We start from the raw sequence: 14,338 nt of genomic DNA on the forward strand, positions 1-14,338 counted from the left end.
TAGTGTGCCTTACTTAAAACAGCTACCAATCCAAGGCAGATCACTTTTTAATAATATTCTTATTTTTTTTCCCCTGACGGTTTTCTTTAATTGTCAGAAAAATCAATAAATCAATAGGAACTTTAACCAAGAAATAAATGCTCGTCATGGCACGTCTGTAACTGTATTATAATGGCATGTTTTATTGCACAACATTCCCAGAAAATTGGGAAAGGATAATTACAGAAAAATAATCCAATATTGAAAGACATTATGTACAAATAAATGGGAACAAACTGAAAACAATATATACAATGTACATAAACCAGTACACACCATTCTAAATAATTTAACTGAATTCATGTATAAAGAATGTATGTAGATATAAATACATTAAACAAATGCAAATAGGTGTTTTACAAAAGCAATGAATTTCATGTCATTTGCAGAAGCCAAACATCATACACTGAGAGCAAACCAATGCATTATAACCAAGAAAAGAACATTTCCCAGACACCTTCATTCCATCTTATGCTACATGTCCATTAAGACTCTGAGGAGCAACACCTCAAGACAAAAATAATTCATGAATTTACTAACAGACATTAAAAATATTTGTAAAAAATAAATGTCTTCATCCACAAATTTCAGTTACCTTTACAATTTTATAAAATTAACACGTCATTATTTCTCAAAAGTTCTTGCCGTCTAATAATAGCATAATAACTGACTAGTATTCCTTGTATTATCTTTATAACACATGCCTTTCAGCAGTAAACAATGTGGCAAAGCTGTATAAATTGTATAGTGTGAAAATAGTTCAGCATTTCACTTTGAAATATAAATGTTACTTGAATCAATGGCATTCAGAATTAAGTGATTTTTAGGAGTACACCTGGAGCATGACCCTACTTTTGAGAAACAGCAAAGGATTTGACAAGCCTTAGTTTGCCATTACACTGGTAAAAACTGATCAGGGCCTTAATATTTTTGGGGTCATTAAAAATACAGCTGTGAATCCTCACATTTGTTTGAGGTAGTGCTGAACCAACTGGATAATGTGAAGACTAGTAATATACAATTTGCTGTCAAAATCCACAATGACAAACATTGAAAAATAAAATAGGCATGCCAGGCATTGCAGGACATTTCCATTGATAACATAAAGACATAATTGAGCAAACGACAACTTGTATTTTACCGTGATTTAAAACATCCTATTATTATTTTTGTGCAACAAGGACTACTACCATTTCTATATCAAAAGGTGCGCTGAGGTGGAAGTAGTCACTTTGTCCCTTCCTCGTTTAGAGATAAATGTCTTTGACAACTTCTCTTTGGCTTTCTAGTCTTCTTTGTGAAAAGAAATAAACAGGTACAGACGTAAACAGATTTTTAAAAAAAAAGGTCAAACAAAACAAGGAAACAGTTCATGAGAGTACCTGTGGTGATAGTCAATCTAGCAATCACTGGGTGCAGTGACCTCTGTTGCCCCCATGTGGCAGATTGTCTCCATTGCAGGCAGCTGGTCCTTGGCCTTTCCAAGACCCTGGGCACAACCCACAGAGTTCAAGTGGCCCTCAGTGGGTCCCACAGTCTGTTTATTTGTGGCTGAACTCAGTAGATAAACAGGATAAAGAGAAACACACGTTCCTGCTGCTCCACAAAGTTCTCCACTGACGTCTGTTCGCTGTGTGGGCTCTACAGCAGGATTTGAGCCACGTATGGGGAGTGAGTGCTTGCTACTGCCGCCAACAGGGGAAGGTCACTGGACTCGATTCTGAAAAGTCAAGGAGAGAGACATATAGTCAATGCATATGCATGATTTGTTTGTGAACAATACAGCTTCATTAGGAAACATACCCTTACCCTAAAACCACTCCAAGTTCTTTGACATGCACTCTGGTTTGGCCCTTCAGGTATTCTGCCAGCATCCTGCTCTTGAAGTACAGCTCCTGAAGCCGGTCCTCCAAATGCATGATGCACTGTGACAAAGACAAAAGGTTAGCGGGTACTGTTCCATCAAACACTGAGAAGCAGCAACAACAACAACAACAACAACAACAACAACAACAGATTGACACCCAGGTAGCACTTACAAAGTTCGGAGACAAGTTGAGTTTATACAGCTGATAAGTGGACTGCAGGAGATTGGACACGAGGTTGGACACCAGCACCTCCTTGCCCAGTTTGGTGTCCGTCTGTCGCCTTTGACTGCTGGCCAACTGTACCGTCCACTTCTCCGTGTCTGCTATAATGCAAACGGCCTCTGCAATGGGCTCATCCAGTACCGGATGCTGTAATGGACACACAAATCAGTAGACAACATGAGAACGTGCAACTGTGCAGTAGAAGTCCTAGGAAGCATATTTCTAATTCAGATACCTTAGCTTTCACAAACGTGGATTAGTGACAAGCCTGGCCAAGTTAGTGCTGAGTAACTGGTAAACCTTCTCATAAATGAGCATTACACACAGGCTATATCGAGTCCGAAACTAAAGCACTCCGTTTGCGGAGCGTAAAAATAGTTTTAGAAGACTGGTCTAATTTTTCGAATGTACGTGCCGTTACCACGTCTGGTGTAGCCAGTTCCATTGACTATATTGGAAGCTAATTGTTGCAGCAGACACTGCACGAACAGAACGCTTCAGTTACGGTGCTTACACACAGTTGCGTTCAGTCACCGTAATTTGATTGGATGGTGCCTTCTGTTACTCTGCGTCGGTGAAGCAAAACTTGAACAGGGGAGACGCAACACAACGGACCCACAATTCAGTTTGGCAACGGATGACGTAAGCACATCTAAAGTGGACACATGTACATGAAATAGCCAACAAGACAGATTTGGGAGATGGCTTACCTGCACAGTATGTGCCAGGTCAGACATGAGAGTCTGTTTGAGCTTCTCATCATTTGGTGTCCCATGTAACACAAAGTCCGGGATATATGTTGGACAGTATCCTCCAAACAGGGATCTCCCGAAGTTTGCTACATTTGGCTTAGAGAAGTTTTCCATCAGCTTTTCCCTGTAAATATAAAGAAAATCCACATCAACTTGTTTTCAATCATGTCATATCAGATAATAAGTCACTTCTCTGGACGCACTGGGGCCTATTGATCTTTTTCAACATTAAAACACATTATCAACATTTAAACAGCTGTGAAAACTTTTCAATGGATGGCGTCGTATCTAGCACTGGTAAACAAGATATCGCTCTCCTCACCCTGGGAATGGAACCTCCACCTCGTCCTGCCACTCCTCCTGATCGTCCCTGTAGTACGGCTCCTCGTGCCGCGGTAGCTGAAGCTCCTGCCCAGTGTCCTCACTCTCACTGTCCCCAAGTGCACTGTCCGAGCTCTCGTTCCGTGGAATCTCCCAGTCATTGACTGGAGCCACCTTCTTCAGGTCCCCGTTGTTGGTGTCCCCTTGGGGGACAGTAACGGAAATGATGATGCCTTTGTCCTGCTCAGCAGGAGAGCATCTACAGGAGCCTGTACTACAGTTAGCATTGTGCGAGCTACCGCTGTTGTCTCTCGTGTCTTTGCAGCTCTGCCCTTCGGACAGGTCAATACTCCTGGTTACCGACTGGTTCGGCTGCGGCTCGCTAATGGTCTCCTGCTTTTTGGACAAGTCGTCGATAGTCCGTATCTCGACCGGGTTGTCGTCGCTGAAATACTCATCAAACAAGTCCATGCACTCTTCTGGAGCTGGGCTCCATTTGGGCATTTTACTGGAGATGCGTGGGAGTGGGGGTGGGGGTGGGGCTGGGTCCTTGCCCTCGTTGGTCTTGGTTTGGTCCACTGTATTCGACTTGGGTTCAGTCCTCTGCTCGGTGCTCACCTTATGCTGCTGCTGCTGCTGTTGCAGCTGCTGTTGATGTTGTTGCTGCTGCTGCAGCTGCTTCTGCTCTTGCTCCTTGAGCTGCTTCTTGTGTTTCTTCAGCTCCTCCTCCAGCTTCCTCTGCCTGCTCTCCGTGTCCGACTCCGGGGACATGGAGTCGCCGATGAGAAACGTGACTTTGGTGGCCGGCTCCTCCTCGTCCGACAAGTACGGCGCCACCAGGGTCTTATCCGGAGGCTTTTTCTCGAGCGGAATCCCTGACCGGCGAATGAACGTGATGCCGATGCCGCCCGTCGGAGGCTCCACTTGGACGAGAGGGGTGTCCAGATCGGCCTTGACCCCAGTCTCCACCCCGGCCTGCTCCCGCTCTCTCTCCGGGCCCAGCATGAGTGGCTGCTCCCTGGGAGAGGTGGAGCCCACGCACACCACCGTCTCCAACCGAGCCTCCATGCGCGGGCTCCCCGTCTCTTTGCACGACGACGTGGGCTCGCTGACGTCCTCGGTGCGGATGACGGGCACCGTGCCGAACGCGTGCGCGTTCGCCTGCGTGCAGCAGACGGCGTTCGTGACAGCGACGCCGCTGCTCTGTGACCCCTCCGCGGGCTCGTCGTCCGGCCCTGGGCACGTGTCCGTGTCCGTGTAAGTGCTGCTCTGCATGCTGTTCGTGTCCGACAGGTAGCTGCCGGCCTCGGGAGTCTCGCCCGGCGCTCCCGCCGCCGTCACACTCTGCGAGAGGTAGTCGCCGCTGGGCTTGTGTACGGTGACCAGCACGTAGTCGGACTCCTCCACCTCGCCCCGCCGCAGCGAGGTGGTGATGAGCGAGCCGGGCATGACGATGGCCTCGTCCTCCACACTGTCCAGCATGTGAGTCTCCAGCAGCTCCGAGCAGCGGATGAAGTAGGTGAGCACGTAGAGCAGCCGCTGCACCAGCTCCTGCCGCCGGCCCACCACCACCGTCCGCGATAGCCGCACCGGAGAGCCGATGGCCCCATACAGGTCACCTGCACACAGGAAACAGTCTTGGTTACGGTCATGGTTACGGTTGTGTGGTGGTTACGGTTATGTTGTGATCAAGCTTAAATCTAGTTTGGTCAAGACTACTTCTGAAACTGAATTATTTGATAACATTATTAACAACGTGCCTACAACCATTCTGTGCTAATACTGGGTTTGTAGATGACCCATTGCATGCATCAACCACTGGCAGCCAACCACAATATCTGTAGATTCTATGCCAGCACTGTTTAAGTCTGCCACTAGGTGGCAGTCACACCACACTTTCATCAGAGCTCTGGCTTTCATGAGCTGTCCCAGATGGGATCTCCAGTAACAGAAGTAGTATAGACATTTTTAATAACAGGCCCATATGCATCTCATGAGACTGTTGATTTAGTGATAATTTTTCCTTTTATCAACAAAGCAGCTTTCATAAATGTAAAGTCCAATGGAATTGAATGAGAGCAACCTCCTCCCATTGGAGTTATTCAAATGTTTCTGCTTGGCATCTGCAAAGGTCATACATTCTCAGACAAATACAGATTCAGTATACTGAAGGAGTCGATCTTTACCAAGCTGGGCCCACAGTGGATTATAGGGGTGTGTTTTGGCCAGCATGTCCACACTCTGAGATGAATGCTTCTCCAGGAAGATCTTAATGGGCGGCTGGCCGTTGGGCATGACTGTCGGCACCCACGCCAGGTGATTGGTCAACACGGCTGTGATCAGGGCAGGAAGGAATCTAGAAGAGGGGTGGGACAAGACGGACATCGTTGGTCAGGACATGCTTACACGCGTGCAGCTATAGATGTAGGTGGAGACGTGCAGCTTATGGATGTATGGGAGAGCTCAAGCGGGCCGGTTCACTCAACTGATTTTTAGAGGCCTGCTCCATCAGTATGGCCAGCTCCCGCATGAACTGGTTGCACAGCTGATTCTTCTCTGGTGTGCCAGACATCATGGCGAGCCAGACGGGTTCAGGGACGCGGGGCATGGTGTACAGGTTACAGATGGTCGTCCTGTCGGAGGGAGAGGGAGAGGAGGAGGAGGAGAAAGACAGCGGGGTCATTGTGAGGGGAGAGAACAAGAGATGCACAGTTCTCCGCGGCTCGTCTGTGGGGAGACCCTCTGTGTGGATTCATCGGCGGGAAATTCCTCGCAGACCCACAGCGGGCCGGGAGCCAGGGTCTCACACACACACACACACACACACACACACACACACACACACACACGCAACAAAGAAGGGAATCTCCTAGGAGGAGCAGCAGCAACACAAACACACTCACACTTTGGGGGCTGATGCATGCACGCAGACGCAGACACACACACACACACACACACACGCACACACACACAGCTCACACCTCAAACACACAGCTCACATTCCCACTTCACAAACAATGGAAGTAATCTTCACACTAATTGCTCAGTGGCTTATTCAGATGTCATAACGTTTCTGTCACAAGAGCATCCACCCGATTACATGATCCACATTACATTAGGAAATGGGATGAAAGTTCCTGCACTACAAGACCTCCACAGCGCCCTACTTTTTCTTATTTTTAACTCATTCAAAAGCCACTGCTATGAAAACCTGTTGACAAGCTCGCTGCATTCTGCAAACAGGTTGCTTATCTAAATTCTAAATTCAGGGGCTGGAGATTATCCTTCACCTTCTCCATGGCAAGCTGATCCAGTTCTCACACACTTCCGGGAAAAGCACGCACTTGCACATTTCAGCCAGTCAGCCCCGAGGCCCAGCAGCAGCATGTACACTCGTGATCAGAAATAAAATAGGACCCCCCCCCCCCCCCCCCCCCAGTCCCCCTTCCCACACACTACTCTAGTTCACTTCGCAGTACTTTATTTCTGGTTGTAGTATCCTATAAAAAGACCTGGCATCTCTTTTCTGCACCAATAACCTGTGACTGCTGCAGCCAGGCCAGAACATGGTCTAACTTTACACTACCTTAGCAGCAGATCAGGTGAACTTGAAAGAGGGGGGGGGGGGGGGGGGGGGGGGGGTAAACTAGACCACAACAAGAAAAAAAAAAAAGGGGCATTTGAGAGAGACTTGAGTCGATTAATCTAAAAGCCAGAGTATCTCTACCAATTTGACAATTAGGAAAATAACTGTAAATATGCAGTTATGTTTAAGAAGTGTGTAGTAGTATACAAGTGTCCAGATCTACGTTTGAAGGGTTATTGTGGTGTAATTCACAACAGCAGCTTCCTCTTTATTTCCCCCTCCAACATCCGGTCTTACTTCACAACCTAAGCACACCTCACTCTTCAAAAAATATTTAACGCGAGAGGGAGAGATAACTGCAGGCATTAGTTTGTTCCATCGGCTTCACCAGTGGCCTTCCTCCCGATGCCCCTAGCATATTATTTACTATTCTGGTCAGGCTAACTGTCTGTGACAGAGATACTGTTCCCTCCCGAGGGGAGTAGGGTTGCCATGGCACCGTGCCAGCATGTTGGCCGCGCTGCAGAGACACGAGCCGCCCCACAGTCTCTGCTGCACCTATCCCAGCATGCTTTGCTGCAGAGTGCTGCTGCTGCTGCTGAAAACAGCATCGTGCCACTGGGTGCTGGTGGAGCCGTTTCCCTGAGGAGGAGCCTTCGAGAGGCTTTTGTGAGGAGTTTGTGACAGTGAGAAAAACACCAGTCGGTAGGGGAGAGTGCAGGCCAGAGAGACAGACAGAGAGAGGGGGTGGGGGGGGGGGGGGGAGAGGGAGAGCAAGCCAGACAGAGAGTGAGAGAAAGACAGAGGGAGAGAGAGTGCAGGCCAGAGAGACAGAGAGAGAGAGGGGGGGGGGGAGAGGGAGAGCAAGCCAGACAGAGAGTGAGAGAAAGAGAGGGGTGAATGAGAGGGGAGCCATGTCCTCTGCTCACAGGCTTAACTCAACACCTATTGCAGGTCACATGGCAGGATTAGGAGCATTAAAGCTAAGCACACACACACACACACACACACACTTTGGAAAAGGATGCACAAAACTCTTGTGACCAGCTAAGTCCCCACCCCCACCCACTCTCAGCAGCTCCCCCATGTCACCTTTGACAGGCAAACACACGCACATGGTGCACATACAGAGAACCATAGCACTCAATCTCTTCCCCACCGCAGCGCTCTCAAGACCCTTATGCAACACCTGGCCTATGAGAAGAATCGAATTTGAATGTCCAAAAGCACAAACTAACATCCTCTGATCTATTTTCAGAGCTGTCTGGTAAGAGGATGCAACATTTAGCCTGTCTGCTAAAATTACATGAAAGGATCTGATATTGACCTAGCTAACTCGTAGTGAGTTGTATACATTTTGACACCTGGCTATTTTTAATGGATTTTAAACCTAATCCTTAAGGTCTCTCTAAGTCCTAAATGTTTTTCTCACAGCCAAATCAAAAGAAAAAGTTGACTGACAGGATGGGTGTGCCTGTTAACAGAAAATGAGAAGGCGTGAGACAAATCAACACTTCATTATATGAAACCATAAACTCACCGAAACTCATTGAGTCCATCCACCATTCGGCTATAGGCTAGTACCCTTTGAGTTGCGTCGGCTGAGCGCCTGCTCAGTTTCATAGCCTTGTAAAAAAACACACACAAAAAAAAAACAAGTACTGAAAACAGAGAGAGAGGAAAGTGAGCTGGCTTGACACCGATAGGGAGTGTTTATGCCACTGAAGCATTAACAAGGTTCAAATGAAGAGTTCAGATGCAAAACCCTCCAAATCCGTCTGACCACTTTTCTTTTAAATGAGCATTTAAATTCAGGCTCCTATAGGTTTTTGCCTATAAATCGATATTTCAGACCAGGAAGATAGTGGTATTTAGTGGGTTTTGAAGTAAAATTATTTGATTAACGTATACTATCTGTGGAGAGCATCCACTCTCCATCTTTATCTCATTTTTGACGTAGGTGGCATTTAGAGGCTTTTGCATCTGAACCCTTCAAATATAGAAAATGTATAATATAGAACGTCAGACACAAACCCACTCTCCTGCGTTGCCATTTTGCTCACCTGTTCGATGGCACTTTTGAGCTTGTTCATGTGGCTCTCATTTTGCTCACCTGTTCGATGGCACTTTTGAGCTTGTTCATGTGGCTCTCGAAGAGCGGGAAGTGGGAGAAAAAGAACTCCTGGAATCTGCCGTTCTCCTGCTCATTGGGCGAGAGCAAAAAGATGACCCCGATGGCAATCTTCTTCTTCCGGGTCACGCCGAGGTTTGGGCCACCGCTCTCGTCCGACATGTTGAAGCTCTCCTCCACAGACCTGATCACAGAGACATCACTCACTTCACTAGAGGTACAACTGCAGGCACGATTACCAAGAAATACTGAACGTCATCAAAAGCCAAAAATCATACTTTAGAGGACCTCGACACCAATGATTATCAGATACAAAATATCAATGTAATACAACAACAAAACGAATACAGCTTTATGCATGGTTTACTCTAAAATTACAGACTTAAGAGTGTCATATAAGTCAATATATCTCTATGCAAAAAATATATATGCATATATATAATGTCAACTGAGAGATAGCTTCCTATGGTTCCTACCATCTTGGGAAGACTCCGTTCTCTAGGCTGGTGGTCTGGCTGCGTAGCCACCGCCTCTGGTAGCTGCTGGCACAACTGCTGGTAAGGGACGAGCCCGGCGAGGGGAATGGTGTGATCAACAGACTGCTCAGAGATGCTGGAGAGAACAGAGAGAAAACAAAAACAACAACATTATTTATCCATCCCTCCACAACCCACTCTATCTGATCCATAAACACTTGCATCTGATCCTACATAACATAAGCATCTGATCCTACATAACATAACAAAGACTTGCGGTCTGCTCTGAAAAATCACGGTCTTCGGACTGGCTGACGATGCTTACAGCTAGTACTGGGAATCATGGAAGATAAATACTCCACTTAACTCTGCAGAGGTCACTAGTAGGTGCTAGTACTGAGAAGGTGCTAGTACTGAGAAGTACTTCAGTTAATTCTGCCTCTGTTAAAGCACTATCTTACATAACCCTATAGGCATGCATACCCACATAAGGATGTGATGCTGAGTGTGGGCATGTTTCAAGCATATTTTATGTCCTGTCACTTGAATGGCAGCTCAATCTTTCATGCTAATCCTGCCAGTGCTTTCTGAATGAGGGGCTCTGTAAAGGATGCGGAGGAGGCAGGACACGAGGGGCAAAATAAGCCTCCCCCCATTTACCCCCGCGAGAGCATGGGCTGAGAGTGGGGGGCTATATATAAGCAGACTGCATGTGATGCACTACACTGAAAATGAGATTCCCCCCATGCCAGTCATGCCAGGGAGTCAGTTTCCATTGCACAAGCTTTTCCAGGCCCTGGCGGACCAACGCAGACAGACAGCAATGCTGTACAGTGGGAGGTCAGAGGGAAACCGCTCTGAATGCTAATCTGGCCACGCGACGCCTGGAAAGGGTCAAAGGGCACTGGGGTCTTTAGCCTGCCCATGGTGGAACATCTGTGAGTGGGTTTTTCCACAGGCCTGAGTGAAAGGCCTTGTGGAAGGGATGTACAGTGCTGGATAAAATTGGACATGGTTGTGTGTGTGTGTGTGTGTGTGTGTTGTGTTGTGTATGTTACCTCATGCCCAGAGAGTGTGTGCTTGTGTGCGTGCGTACGTGTGAATGTGTGCGTGTGTGCTTATGTTATCTCATGCCCAGAGAGAGTGTGTGCATGTGTGTCTGTGTGTGATTGTGTTACCTCATGCTCAGTGAGTGGGTGTGGGGGGTGTACATGTTTGTGCGTTTTGTTACCTGATCGAGCAATACCACTGTCTCTCTCATCGTACAGCCCTCTGCCAGGCATGTCCATGGGGTTGCTGTGGCCTTTAGAGAGAGGAGGGGGGGAAAGAAGAGTCAGAATCAGGCCAGCCAGAGACCCTCTCCAAAATACCTCAGTCTGAAGTGTCCCCACACACAGCACCCCACCAGCGCCAACCCCCAACGCATAACCAACCAACCAACCCACTTCTGGCCTGGCTGAAAAAATAAATAAATAAACGACCCCACACACACACACACACACACTTGCTGGCAGCACCAGTCATGACTACCAGCACGACAGGGCCCCCCTTCTGCTGCCCAGGTGCCCGCGTAGTGGCGCGGCGGGTGGCGCAGTGAGTGGCGCTGCCGCTGATGTGATTTATGGGGAGGAAATTAAACTGCAACCTTCACTCGGATGCATCTACTAGGGAGGCAGCTGGGGCCTCGGCTGCTATTGCATAACTGACGCGCGCGCGTGTGGCTACGTGTCGTGCCGCCACTGCCAATGAGAAAGGGTCTCCGGCGGCTCTATATTTATACGGGGGCACCTCCCATGGAGCAGGAGCGCTGGTGCGTACTGGCACATAGGAGAGGGGAGAGACTGATGGGGAGGGAGGAGGAGGAGGAGGAGGAGGAGGAGAGGAGAGAGGGAGGCAAAGGAAGGAGAGGAGAGCAATATGAAGGAGGAGGGAAAGAAGGGAGGAGAGGGAGGAGGAGGAGGAGTGAGGGGAGATAAGCGGCCACCGGGGGGGTTGCACACAGGTGCGCACACACAAGCACGTGTTCCAGCACATTTCAAATTGTGAACTCCTTAAGCAAAGAATCACACAAAAGAACAGGAAACAAAAACAAATAAAAAATAAAATAAAAAAACAAACACAGCCACATGCAGCATTAAAAACATACCTGACACATGCACGCACAGTTGCACACCCACATCAACACACCCACACACACACACACACACACACACAGTAGGCAAACCTGAAAAAAAAGAAGCACTCTTGATCAGACGTAGAGGGCCCTGCTCTGAGAGTGCCCTCCGCGGGCTGCAGAGCTGAGAGAAACCTGGAACAGCAGCACAGAAACGAAAGAGAGAAGAGGAGAGAGAGGAGAAGACAACAACGAACAGAGAGAGAAACAGAAAGAACAAGACAGAGGACCAGGTTAGTGAAGCAGGAGAAGGCCCTGGAATAAGGCTCTCCAACCCCATAGAGAAACAGAGCAGGAGAGAAAAATGGAGGATGGCACACTGTACACGTTCAGGAAAGACACTCATGTCAAATGAAAAACCCTCACAGAAAACGTGCCGCCTGGATGGGGTCTTACAGGAGGAGGCACAAGCAGCCCCTCCATCTCTTTTCTAACGGGTCGAATCTGCACGTTCTCTGTGAGGATGTGGCTGATCAATACTGTTCAAAACATTAATGACCCACAGCACAAAAATGACCTTTCAGTTCAAACATGACTTAATAAGCCAGAGTCTGTGCTGATTTTTACAACCTCAACATGTTTTGAACAGTTTTGAAATGATTAGGGCACGGGCGGAACAAAGACATACACTTAACATTTACTGACAAAGATAAGTAACGTTTAACAGATACAAAGACAGCAAGAGAGCACTGATCATTCCTCTAATAGACAAAGGAGATAATCATTAATCACAAAACTCTGTTCCAGCAGCACGTGCAATGTTCCAAATGTAAAGCATTTTGAGCTGCATTCTGTGTATGAAGGTGCTATACAAATAAATCTTAATAATAATAATAATAATAATAATAATAATAATAATAAGTATTCCTGTCTGCTGTGTATCTATTTTATTCCTTTCTAAAAATAAAATAAAAAAAAGTGCACTTCTACACCACCACACCTACAAACAGGGAAGCGACCATACACTTGTCATGGGACGAAAGGTGTCAGTTCTCTTCTGCTACTTGTGCTGTGGTTACCTATGTTTCCCAGAAAGCCACTTGTGACGGTGTTGTGGTCCACTCGTAGAGCATTCGTGTCCTGGCCGATGTACTCCAAGCTGTCCTGCAATCTGTAGACGGGGGGTAATAAAAAAAAAAAAAAAAAAGCTATCAACAGCCAGTCGGCGCCAAAAGTCGTGCTTCTGTTCTGTGAGTGTACATGTGCATTTGTACAGAGTGTGTATGTGTCAGAGTGAAAAAAGAGGGAGGGGGGGGGAGGGGTGCATAGTGACGAGACAAACTCATGTGACCACTTACGTGTTGAGGCTTCCATATACGCTGCCCCCTGTACGTGCGGTGAACACTTTACTCAACATGAGCTGTGGTGGAGACCTGAAAGCACACAAGCGCGCACACACACACACACACACACACACACAGACACACACACACACAGTCACTCCTGTTGCCATCAGCAAGCTCAACATCAGCAAAGAGCAATGATGTTTCCATGGGGAATGTGTTGGTGTAAACAGACAGTGATCATCCCTCCTTACTCTACTGCTAGTGGTCGTGTGTGATCCTCTCATTTCATTGTTTTCATCCCCCACGGCCTCTCCTCAATCCACTTACCGGATCTGATGGATTTTCAATGTGGAGCCTTTATAGCTCATGGCTACCGAGCCAAACATCATCTCGCCCAACATGTTGGCATCGGATGAACAGCGAGAGCCCTGGGGGAGAGGGAGGCATGTGTGAGGTGTGCTGAAAATTCATCGAGATTGTGTAAACATTACCACCTGATCTACATCGGAGGGTGACGCAGGTGACGTGTGCTGATGAAGGAGGTGAGAGGTCACAAGTGTGTGTGTGTGTGTGTGTGTGTGTGTGTGTGTGTGTGTGTGTATGAGTGTGTGTCTAGGAAAGGCTGTGTGTGTGTGTGTGAGTGTGTGGTTGTATGTGAGTGTGGTTGTGTGTGTGAGTGTTTAAAATGTGGATATATGTCTGGGAAAGGCTGCCTGTGTGTGTGTGTGTGTGTGTGTGTACCTGGAAACGCAGGCCTTGTTCCCGCGGCTCAGACGTGCAAGAGGACGAGCTGTCCAGCGAAGACGAGCTTCCTGTGGGCCTCAGCTGGCAGCATTTCCCAAACACCTTTACCTGGGCCTCCCCACACATTTTCTGTAGCGCGCGCACACACACACACACACACACACGAGAAGGTGAGGAGGGGGGCAGTTATACACTACATCATGGCACAAACCCTCTCAAATGCATACACATACACTTACATTCCCCCATATATACTGGCTGTTATACAGTATACAGTCTCTAATGCAGGCTTTAATCAAGACTCCTGAGCACGGCTATACCAAAGAAACAGCCACTGCAGTATAACCTCATAAAAACCCTTCTCTTAAGAATCCTACTGGTTGCACAGAATTGGGTGTCATCAAACTTGCACTGGGTTAAATTGCTAAAATTGCTTGGCGCAGCAGAAATGTGGTGAATGCACTGAACTGCATTTGCACAGGTCATAACTTAACTCTGCTGCACCATCGGGTTCATATCATTGCTCCTGGAGCACATCATGTGACCAACTCCTCCACACACTCCTACATGAGGGTCTTTCTGTGTGTGGTTTGTGCAGTGAGCAGTGCAGCTGGAATGTGGATGTGGAATGCGTGCGTCGCTGGCGCTCAGCAATGGCTCACTCACATCAAACAAGCGTCTCGCTCAGCCCAGCCCAGCCCAGCCCAACCCAGTTGAGTTTGAGTGGAGCTCGGCCCTGT

The 14,338-nt window shown here is 47.7% G+C and overlaps 1 protein-coding gene across 7 annotated transcripts in view; it reads right to left on the minus strand.

Moving 5' to 3' along the window:
* Window positions 1-162: 162 nt before the first annotated feature.
* fnip1 (folliculin interacting protein 1) overlaps window positions 163-14,338 on the minus strand; it is a 24,517-nt gene continuing 10,341 nt past the window's right edge. For 6 of the 7 annotated variants that reach the window (XM_042093811.1, XM_042093817.1, XM_042093812.1 and 3 more), the window contains exons 3-18: window positions 13,596-13,727; window positions 13,182-13,282; window positions 12,867-12,941; window positions 12,588-12,679; window positions 11,620-11,703; window positions 10,627-10,698; window positions 9,396-9,531; window positions 8,902-9,103; window positions 8,329-8,414; window positions 5,689-5,835; window positions 5,389-5,558; window positions 3,204-4,821; window positions 2,840-3,005; window positions 2,079-2,276; window positions 1,849-1,964; window positions 163-1,759 (exon numbers count right to left, since the gene is read on the minus strand). In XM_042093811.1, coding sequence (XP_041949745.1) covers window positions 1,681-1,759; window positions 1,849-1,964; window positions 2,079-2,276; window positions 2,840-3,005; window positions 3,204-4,821; window positions 5,389-5,558; window positions 5,689-5,835; window positions 8,329-8,414; window positions 8,902-9,103; window positions 9,396-9,531; window positions 10,627-10,698; window positions 11,620-11,703; window positions 12,588-12,679; window positions 12,867-12,941; window positions 13,182-13,282; window positions 13,596-13,727 — 3,474 coding nt within the window. In that variant the 3' untranslated portion in view covers window positions 163-1,680. The remainder of the gene's footprint in view (window positions 1,760-1,848; window positions 1,965-2,078; window positions 2,277-2,839; window positions 3,006-3,203; window positions 4,822-5,388; window positions 5,559-5,688; window positions 5,836-8,328; window positions 8,415-8,901; window positions 9,104-9,395; window positions 9,532-10,626; window positions 10,699-11,619; window positions 11,704-12,587; window positions 12,680-12,866; window positions 12,942-13,181; window positions 13,283-13,595; window positions 13,728-14,338) is intronic. The other variant, XM_042093815.1, reaches the window with a different exon arrangement.

Source organism: Alosa sapidissima, chromosome 5 (genome assembly GCF_018492685.1).
Source record: "Alosa sapidissima isolate fAloSap1 chromosome 5, fAloSap1.pri, whole genome shotgun sequence".
In the NCBI taxonomy this organism is placed as follows: Eukaryota; Metazoa; Chordata; class Actinopteri; order Clupeiformes; family Clupeidae; genus Alosa; species Alosa sapidissima.